The sequence below is a fragment of the Petaurus breviceps genome, unplaced genomic scaffold, assembly GCF_028583685.1.
Source record: "Petaurus breviceps papuanus isolate PSGF00001 unplaced genomic scaffold, PetGlider_PUasm1.0 126, whole genome shotgun sequence".
In the NCBI taxonomy this organism is placed as follows: Eukaryota; Metazoa; Chordata; class Mammalia; order Diprotodontia; family Petauridae; genus Petaurus; species Petaurus breviceps.
Window position 1 is genome coordinate 1,557,608 of NW_027185655.1, and position 10,310 is coordinate 1,567,917.

General features: G+C 47.2%; 1 protein-coding gene across 3 annotated transcripts in view; it reads right to left on the reverse strand.

Annotated features, from left to right (window-relative positions):
- Positions 1-3,332: 3,332 nt before the first annotated feature.
- Positions 3,333-10,310, reverse strand: part of MFSD8 (major facilitator superfamily domain containing 8) — a 25,896-nt gene continuing 18,918 nt past the window's right edge. For 2 of the 3 annotated variants that reach the window (XM_069091188.1, XM_069091176.1), the window contains 4 exons: positions 9,737-9,871; positions 8,092-8,195; positions 7,764-8,011; positions 3,333-6,815 (listed from right to left, as the gene is read on the reverse strand). In XM_069091188.1, the coding sequence (XP_068947289.1) occupies positions 6,603-6,815; positions 7,764-8,011; positions 8,092-8,195; positions 9,737-9,871 (700 nt within the window). In that variant the 3' untranslated portion in view covers positions 3,333-6,602. The remainder of the gene's footprint in view (positions 6,816-7,763; positions 8,012-8,091; positions 8,196-9,736; positions 9,872-10,310) is intronic. The other variant, XR_011168902.1, reaches the window with a different exon arrangement.

Below are 10,310 nucleotides of genomic sequence, written 5' to 3' on the forward strand. Positions count from 1 at the left end.
GGATGCACAGCCTTTTATTGCTGCGGTCACTCCTCTTCAGTGGAAGGGGACCTTCTTTCATTCAGCTGTAGTTCTAACCGGAGTGGCCACAGCCTGTAACCTGCGATCAGACACTTGTGAGGGCACAACGCCCCTCAGGGACGTGACGTTGGTCACGTGTGTCACCCTTCTGGCTTTCTTCACTGCATCGCTCCTCTAAGTCTTGGTCTGTTTCTGTAGTAAGAGGCAACGTTTCCCTCCAAAAGACTCATGATGGAAATACAATCCCCATCCCACGAAGGAACTTGGGAGTCGGAATGCCCACAAGAGCTACTGGCTCTCTTTGGCTGTTCCTTCTTTCTTGTGGTTCCTCCCATTGGTCTGAGTCCTTTCTAACATGACTAATGTGGGAAGATGTTTAATGAGGATGTGTAAGCAGAGCCCGTGTCAGATTGCACACCATCTTGGGGAGGGACAGGGGAGGGGAGAAAATTGAAAACTCCAAGTCTTATGGCAGTGAATGTTGAAAACTAAAAATAAATTTCTTAAAAAAGAAGCAGCAGGGGCGGCTGGGTGGTGCAGTGAATAGAGCTCTGGCCCTGGAGTCAGGAGGACCTGAGTTCAAATGCGGCCTCAGACGCTTGGCATAATTACTAGCCGTGTGACTTTGGACAAGTCACTTAACCCCAATTGCTGTCCAAAAACAAACAAAAAAAAGCAGCAATTCCAAGAATAAAAAGATGACAGTCCTTCTGTTCTTTGGCCTGGAGTAGCCCTCAAAGGGTATTCAGTTCCCCGAATTCATTTGTCATTTCTTACCGCACAATAATGGGGCAGCTAGCCGGTGCCATCGTGGCCTGGAGTCAGGAGACTCCTCTTCCTGAATTCAAATCCAGCCTCAGACACTAGCTGTGTGACCCTGGGCAAGTCACTTACCCCCATTTGCCTCAGTTTCCGAGTCCATAAAAGGGGCTGGAGAAGGAAATGGCAAACCCCTCCAAGTATCTTTGCCAAGAAAACCCCAAATGGGGTCAAGGTCACAAAGAATCAGCCACAAGCAAACAACACAAAACAGCACAAAAATAATAATCATTAATATAAATAATCTGTTCAGCCATTTCCAAAATGAAGAGCACCCACTGTGCATCCTAAATGTGTTTGTGATAGAAAAGCAAACAAAAGCACTAACCAACTTATGTCTGGTACATGGCCAGAAAATCGGGGGTCTGTGATGGAACCATAGGGTGCAAAGTAGCACGGCTCCACCTTGTGGTGCCAGTGTCAAACATGCCAGGGCAGCTGACCAGAACAAAATAGAATGGGAGAGATTGAAGAAAGTAAACAGAGATAACTTTACATTTTACAACCAGGTAAATAAGCATATTTGCAAATTTTCATATGCATCCTAATGTACAGAGTGTGGCCCCCCCTCCCCAGTCACCATTTATAAAGTGCCTACTGTGTGCCAGCCCTGAGCTAAGCTGTTTACAGACATCGTCTCCTTTGACAACACCCCCCTCATCTGCTCTTGGCATCACTGGCATAGCGAATGGAGAGTTCGCCTTGGAGTCACACGGACCTGGCCAGCCACGTTCCACCCTGGACACAGTCTGTCCACGTGACCCTCCTTGAATGCTTGCTTCGCTTCTCAGCGGCCCCTGGAAAGACTCTTAAGATGACCGGTAAATGAGCTGCCTTTTCAGGAACTGTCATGGTTTAGTTGTTCGGTCTTTTAGCGACCCCATTTGGGAATTTCTTGGCAGAGATGTTGGAGGGTTTGTCACTTCCTTTTCCAGCTCATTTTACAGATAAGGAAACTGAGGCAAAGAGGGTTAAGTAACTTGCCCAGGGTCACACAGCTACCAAGTTTCTTTGGCCAGATTTGACTGTGATGTCATTGATCTGAGGTTCTAGGAGTACCCTAGAATCTACCCATATGGGGTCATGACCCAAAATTTAAGAAGTATTGAAGGGGCCATGAGTGGAAAAAGTTCAGGAAGCCTGGCCTAGATCAATGAAATCACTGGTCTATTTTCCTGTCCCTTTGAAATGAGCCAAGCCGGGCTTGTGGATTAAGAAAGCCTTGGTGTAGAGTGGCTGTGTTCATCTGGCTAGAAGGAAGGAGTAGAAATGAGGTGTGACCACTGCGGCTGCACGGTGGGACCTAGGAGGCTTAGCTTAAGTCCCTTTGAAGAGCTATCAAAGTGAATGGAGATCACGGTGCTGGTAATGCATATAAATATTGTTCTGGCCATTTGTTGTACCTGTATTGCCATAGCCTTGGTTTTCCTAGAAATAAAAGCTGCAGGCAGGAGCTCCAGCTCCCGGGGCCGCTGTCAGGCAGGAGCTCCAGCTCCCGGGGCCGCTGTCAGGCAGGAGCTCCAGCTCCCCGGGGCCGCTGTCAGGCAGGAGCTCCAGCTCCCGGGGCCGCTGTCAGGCAGGAGCAGTCCCTGGGAGCTGAGACAAGAAGCAGGAGCAGAGAGCTGCCCGTGTGTGAGCCCAGGCAAGCCCTGGGAGCCGTAGGGTTTAGAAGTCAGCCTTGAGTCAAGATGAGAGACTTTATTTGGACGCTGTGTATTAATTAAGGAGGTTGCGACTTACTGTGACCTAGGGGTGGATAGCATTTGTATTGTCTTAAGGATGCATGGTGCTAGGGAAGAGCCTAGCTTGGGACCCCCAATTGTGTAAACAAGTATTTTGGGGAATGCTGCTGCACATGATATACTGTCACAGATAGACAGTTTTGCTTAAGGACACTGTTATCAATGTCGTGCTCTGGTTTATTGCTGAAGAGTTCATTACACTACGCAATTGGACTCTTGAAATTATTCATAGCAGCCATCCTCAGGTGCGCAGCTGTGATTGGCGTTACAGGGGGACAGCCAGAGAAAAAGCCCAGAGCCAGGAGAGAGGGGGTCTTATTCATGGACCAGCCAGGAGGCTGGTGTCACTGGATCAGAGGACATGTGGGGCAGTAAGGTGTAAGAGGATGGGAAAGGTAGGAGGGGGCAGGTTATGAAAGGCTCATTTTGTATTTGCTCCTGGAGGCCATAGGGAGCCACCTGGGAGTTTACTAAGTGGGGAGGTGATATGACAGGACCTAGACTTTAGGAAACTTTGATGGCTGAATGGAGGGTGGAGAGGAGAACTGAGGCAGGCAAACCCTTAGCAGCTACTGCAACAGTCCAGGTATGAGGTGATGCATTAGTCCAAGAGGTGCTCACCAACACATTTAGTGACCAGAACACAGTATCTGTCCAGTGTGCTCTGTAACAAGTAAGTTCAATGGAAGCATGTACTTATAAGAGGCATCACTGATGAATTTAAAAGTCACAGCATATAAACACACACACTTACATGTATAAACCAGATATTTATTATAAAAGAGAGAATCCATAATTTAAAAGACATTAAATCACAAAAGATTCCACAGTAGTCACCAGAAGCACTCAGAACTGAATGCATTTTCTTTCAAACAGTTTAATCTACTTTTGGAAACAGTTTAACAAACCATAAACATCTACCACCTTTTTCCAATTTATCCTGAATCTGCCCCCTTTGGAGCTTATCAGTGGCCAACTACTTCCTTGGCCAAAGAAAACCATGAGGTTCTCCTGAATGTCCTATAATATTAAAGATGCTGACATTCCTTTTCTCTGTTTTTGTTAGGAGATTTTACACTGTCAGTGTAAGAGATTAAAAAAAAAACACACAACTTTACTAGTTAGTGTTTCCTAAAAGGCCAAGAGGAAATCTTTAGAAGATTTTTAAAAAGTTGTCATAGACGTTGTCCCTTAGTTACAAATAGTATGAAAATACCAGAAATTCAATCTTCACCCTTAATCTTACAACTGATTTCTATTTGTACTCAGCCATAAGCTAAGTACTGGGTGTAGGCTGCTCAGTGGATGGAGCTCCAGTCCTGGAGACAGGAAGACCCGATTCAAATCCGCCTCAGACACTTACTAGCTCTGTGATCTTGGACAAGTCATTTCACCCTGTTTGCCTCAGTTTCCCCTTCTGTAAAATGAGCTGCAGAAGGAAATGGTGAACCCCTCCAGTATCTCTGCCCAAACTCCAGATGGGGTCACAAGGAGTCGGACACAACTGAACACCAACACCAGTAAGTAAAGCTAGGAGTGGGCCAGGGAGGCCCTGCTCGTGGCCGGGCTATCTTTGGGTGCCTAACTGACAATGAGCCTGTGCATAACTTTTAGTTTGAAACTCACAAGAGATTTCAAATGTTTTACCTCCAAAAAGCACTGCAGGTGACCGGTCATGAACTACCCCCCCCCCCCACTATCACTGGTGGGAATACTCCACAGAAGGCACGTTTCTGAGGGCACAGACCCTGTGTTTGGGCATCAGTCTGGAGCACGCTGTACGTGGTTACTAAGTGCTTCCTGAAGAACTGATGCCCTCAGATGCAGGGGCACGGCAGGCCTGTGCAATCCCAAATCCCCATCGGACAGGCTTGTGTCACGTTTACACTGACTGCTCTCCCTCAAGCTTCCTTAGTCTCTCCATGGCCACTCCAAGCACTAAGGGGCGGGTTTTCTTTCTAGAATTAGTCACTGCCCAGATGGGGAAGCCTATGGCATCAGCAGCACGCCAGATGGCATGGTGGGTGAGCCCTCCCTAGCTGAAGGGAGATCCTGATGTGGGAGGCACAATGGGTGGTGAAAACGGCCCCACGAGTAAAGGAATCTGCAAACGAAGCCAACACGAACAACTTCACTTATCAGACAAGGGAATTAGCTACAAGAAATAAAGTGGAACTCGGTACGGTTAAAGTGCAAATCATAGTCTCACAACTGGCAGTAAAAACACAGGGCTCACAGGAGAGAACTGGTTGAGGAAATCATTTGAAGGTTCTCTCGTATTCAGCCAACGGACCGTGATTCCTAGCACCCAGTATCCTTCTCAAGCCCACACATGCCACTCAGATCCTTTTAAAGCGGCTCTTTGCTGCAGAGGTAGAAACGTTTCCTTAGGTAGTGCAATTCAGTCAGACCCAGGGTAAACACAGTCAGACCTACAGAATGAGAAGAGGGACGAAAGCTCTTAGTCAGAACCAGGACTTGGGGCAGATTCCCCCAAACGTCCCACATCTAGTAAAACCATTCCGCTTTGAATTATAACCAAGTATTTTGATATAAAGAGGAACCTGAGCCCTGTTCTCTTGCCTCTGGCCCTCCTGAGAGAGGCAAGGGCTAAAACACTAACCTTCCTTCAGGTTTAAATAGATGCTCAGGGCATTGTTTCACCATGTCAGCTTTGTTTTCTCTTTGTTATCTATACTGAGTAAATTGTTCTTAGCAATGAAAACAAACACATAACTTCCCAGGAAAAGAAATCCAACCGCATTTCTGTCTTTGCTTGTGAGTAGAGTTCAATTAAGGAATCCCTTAAGGAGACCTTGGGTAAACCTGTGTTTACCAAATAGATTCTAAGCCCCTTGGCCTGGCCATCACAGCTGTCCACAACTCATTTCCAAGAAAACCTCACTGTTCATCTAATTTTTTTTTTTAATTCTACTGTTTTATTTTCACTTCTCAATTCTCTCCCTTCACTCTCCCTCCCCAGTCTGGTTAGAAGGCAAGCTCAGCTAACACCGGTGCTCCCACCTGGGGCCCTGCTCTGCCATGACTGTCCCTCCCCGCCCGCCCCAGCTGAAATCCTGACCATTCTCCAAGTGAGCCCAAACGTCATTTCTTACATGAAGCCTTTCCTGATTCCGGTGGGTCAGAAGTGACAGGACCCACAAGCCCTTCACAAGCTCTATCACTCACTCTCTGTGGGGCTGGTCATCTGGACCACCTTCCGGCCAAGGAAGGGCCTCGAGGCTGGACTGGTCTTACTGACCCTGCTCCCTCAGGACCTTGAATAATACCCTGCACATTGTTGGGACTTTGAGGACGGACTAGGTGGGTGAAAGACACAGGTAAATTTGTGAGGAGATATACAACTGGCAAAAGGAAGCACCAGTGAGGAAATCTGCTCTGCATTTGTAGTCACTGTTAACAACAAGAGTTGTCTGGGGCACTAAGGGTTAAGAGACCTGCTGGAAGCTACGCACCAGAGATGGGACTTGAACTTGGGTCTTCACCGGAGTGGCCCTTTGGTATGATGTATAATACAGGCCACCAGGTGGCGCCATAGTGCACAGAGAGCCGGGCCTACAATCAGGAAGCCTCACAGTTCACATCCAGCCTCAGATGTGTGCTAGCTGTGTGACCCTGGGCAAGTCACTTAACCTTGTTTGCCTCAGTTTCCTCATCTGTCAAATGAATTGGAAAAAAAGTGGCAAGCCACGCCAGTATCTTTGCCAAGAAAAACCCAAATGGGGTCACAGAGCTGAACACGACAAAAACAACTGAACGGAAAGCCTACGAACACATTTCTGAATGTTTGTGGTGTGAGAGCTGAGCCACAGCCCCTCTGACTCACACCCTAACAGGTTCTACATTTCTGTTCCCTTTGTGTTCTCTGACACAAGTATGAGCGCGCCCCAAAACCACGTTAGTGCAGCAGGCACAGCTTCCGGGGGGGGGGGGGGGCACAGCGAGGCATTCGCTCCTGTGGTGCTGTGGCCCCCAGGCTCGTGGCAGCAGCCTCACAAATCACGCCTCCTCTTGGACCCGCCCGTGCCTCACAGAAAAAGCAACGAGTCTCTTGTACACGGCTCCCAGAAGCACGATAGTCAGTATGACCATGCCACAGACTAGGCCAAATGACCACCGAGGCCCCAGGTAAGTGTACGTCTGGCTGACAAACACTGGTCCGAGGATCCTAGCCGCGCTCCCAGAAGCTGTCAGCCAGCCCATGTAGACGCCCTAAAGAGAAGACGGAGAGAGCGGTGCTTAGTCTTTGTTAACAAAATGGGGCCGTGACACTATGGGCAGCACAAGGCTGAATCTGCCCAGTCTGCCTCCTTCCTCTTCCTCATCCCCTCTTCTCCATGAAGTCAACAAATTCCTGCCTTTGACAGTTTAACTCAGTCTGCAGGGATGCCTCAAGTATCCATCAGAATGAAAAACTAGCTTTATATTTAGTTCAGCAGTTACTTCAGCTTGATAAAGCATTAATACTGTTTATGTAAATAATATTTGCTATTCACATTTTATTTGAATTCATGTAAAAATGACAGACCACAAAGAAACTCATCTTCCTGAGTTTACATTCAGCCTGACACTGACTAGCTGTGTGACTCTGGGCAAGTCACTTAACCCTGTTTGCCTCAGTTTCCTCATCTGTCAAATGACCTGGAGAAGGAAATGGCAAACCCTTCCACCAGGATCTCTGCCAAGAAAACCCCAGTGGGGTCACCTAGAGTCGGACATGAATGAAGAACAACAGATATGGAACCCTCAATTTACAAAGAAAAAGGCCGACTCTGGAGAAACGTTCCCATCTGGTGGCCTTTTGCGGTACTGTTCCTAAAAACTTTCACGGCTATGCTGCATGTCCACAGTCAAGCGCAGACAGAGGTCTGTTGTCGGGCAGCTAGGGCCCGAAGTCCCCTTCCTGATCAACTCTGAAGCCTGACCTTTGCACTGGGGCACTTTACCTACCATTCTTGCCAAAGAAACTAGATTTTGACCTCAGAGATTCCAGGAACATTTTGGAAAACCTCAGCAGAAGACGAACTTTTACAAAAGTTTATTTTCTTCATTTAAAATGTCAAATAATCCCAAAACTTGTCAATCAGACCATTCTGAGATAATGTAGCAAAAACTTCGAGTTTTCAAAGACCTTAATCATAGTCTCTCTAATCCTCTTACCTGAGGTTTTGGTCCCAGAATTTTTGAGTACAAGGTATAGGACATAACATTGCACGCTGGGTAGCCCATCCCTATTAGTGCAGCAGCAACAAGGAACTGGGCCAGGTGAATCACCGGCGTAGACAGACACCAGGACTGCTCGATTGGGCAGCCGGTTGGAGCTTCACTGGAATTCCCTGTTGGTAACTTCCAAAAATAGAGAACTCTTGCCCCAGATGGTTCGTGAGGAATGGAGTTATTATGTAAATCTAAAAGGTAAGCACAGCACAGTGTTTTAAAACAAAAGTAGCTTAAGTAGATAAAAGAGTTTTTATAATCAAGAGGATACCTTGCCACTGTATTTTTGGAAACTGATTTCCCCACGGTAACAAGATGAAGAATCCGATTAAAACAATTAGGAGTCCTCCAAGCAGAAGCATGCGCTCTCCAGTTCTAGGAAAAAAACAGACACTCTGATTTAAAGGTAAACGACTCTGGTCATTCAGAGTAAAAATATCAGTGAAAAGAAACAGAGCTGGTTATCACCTGTGCTGTGGTATAGAATTAAGTCTGCTATGACACCTATGTCACCTGGCCTGGCTCCTTCATGTGCCGAGGAGCCGGACGAGCCAGAGACGGCAGCTGGCAATCCTAAACATGCATTTTTGTCTCAGGAAAAAGAAGCGCCTTCCTTGCTGACTGCCTGCCTGACTGTTTAAGTCTCTTGAAGGACAAGGGAGTGAGGAATCAAGACAAGTCCGAGGCACGGCCTTTTTATTTCAGCCAAGATGCCTGAAGAGCTCTCCCAGAAAGAACCGTGGGTCTTTTCGCACTGGTAAGTGGCACATGCTGGGCACAATGGAATCCTCTGACTGACGCCCCAGGATGTCTGGGCTCCTCAGGTGACTGGTCACCAGAGGCCTCCCCTCGGACATCTCACCATTAGCTCAGACCATCTCTTTAAAGTAGAACCCCTCCTCCCCCAAGTGAGGGCTTCTGCTCAACCCACAGTCAGGCAAGTGCTTTAGAAACCTCTCATCTGACCAGGAGATAATGTGGACAGCTGCCATGAAGATTTCAACTCACATGTAACTTTTTTTCATGGGCCCCCGAGGACAGAGAAGCCACAGGAGGGCCCTGCTGCAGACAGGGGGAGTCTGGGGGTGAGGATGTGGGTACACAAAGGCTGGCTGGGGGGAAGAGAAGGGGAGGCTGGCAGCTTCAGAGCCCCAGAAGGCTAGCGCAGGGAGAGGGCTGGGCACTAATGGGGAAAGGAGGAGAGAGCAGCGGGGCTGGAGATGAGCCCTCGCTGGTGGGCAGGGCCCTGGCTGGGGCACCACAGGCCTGGTCAGGGTCTGGTCAAGCTTCACGTTCCTCATGAAGCTTGTTCCCATCGCTCCATTTCGTTCTCTGAACTCACAGCACTTACCTGTTTGAGGTGCACATCTAATACTTAGTCATACACACGTTTGGCACTTAATTCTTTATCATTCATAATACATCACATTACTGCACGGACGTGATATGATTACTTCCTTTTCAAACAATCTATAAATACCTAGAGATCAAGGCCACATGCAAGGTCTTAAATAGTTCTCCACTTACTTATAAAAGGAAATTTTTAAAAATCAATTAACTCTTCCTCTTTTTTTTAAATATAAATTTAAACTGTCACAACACCAATGCTGATTGCTGGCAGCCCCTTAAACCACACAGGGGTATGGTTCAAACAAATGCTGTATCTGATGATCTAGCTTTAGACAACAAAAAAATGAGGTTGCTGTTTTACAAAAAATTTTTTTTTTTTTACAAAAGGCTCCTGGATACAGGATTCCTGTAAATTTTCAGATAACATTTTTGAAATAAGATATTTTTACATTTAAAGAACTAACTTGCATAGAGAGGTATAAATAACATATATTTGTTCTCAATCCTTGGTTTGTATTTTTATTTCAGTGGCCAGACTGGAAACAAAACACAAAAAGATGACTTACTTCTTGGAAAGGACTTTAATTCCCATGAAAACAATGACTGCTTCCACTCCAAGAGCAGCGAGAATTATTCCATTATACAGGACGGCCTGCTCCCTGGTCCAGGCGTACATGTCCATTGTTAGTGGGGTAGCAATGCTACAGAGGGCAGATAAAGACCACAAAATCACAGCAAGGGGAGAAAATACTTAGAATACTCAACATCAGTGAAAGCACCTGACCAAGGGCGATGCTGGGAGTCAGGACGGGTACACCTGAGTAATGTCCACTCTCTAAAGTGGCAACATGACTGGCAAGCAGCCTGAGCCTCAGTCCGGGCTGGGCTTCCTGGGCCCATCTCTCTTCCCCTTACACGTCCCACAGCATCAGAGCCCATGGAGTCTCCACCTCTTCTCTCCCCTCTCTTCCTCTTTTTTACTTTTCCTTTAGCTGGACATAATGTGGCAGAGGTCTCAGAGTGCCCAGACCTGCCTTCCTTTTTACTGCTCACCTCGTATTAGACTTTGCACTGCACAGGTGGGGTTTGGCCAGGGGAACAGAACCATCCCTATTAAAGTCCTGCTTTGGGCCAGGAACT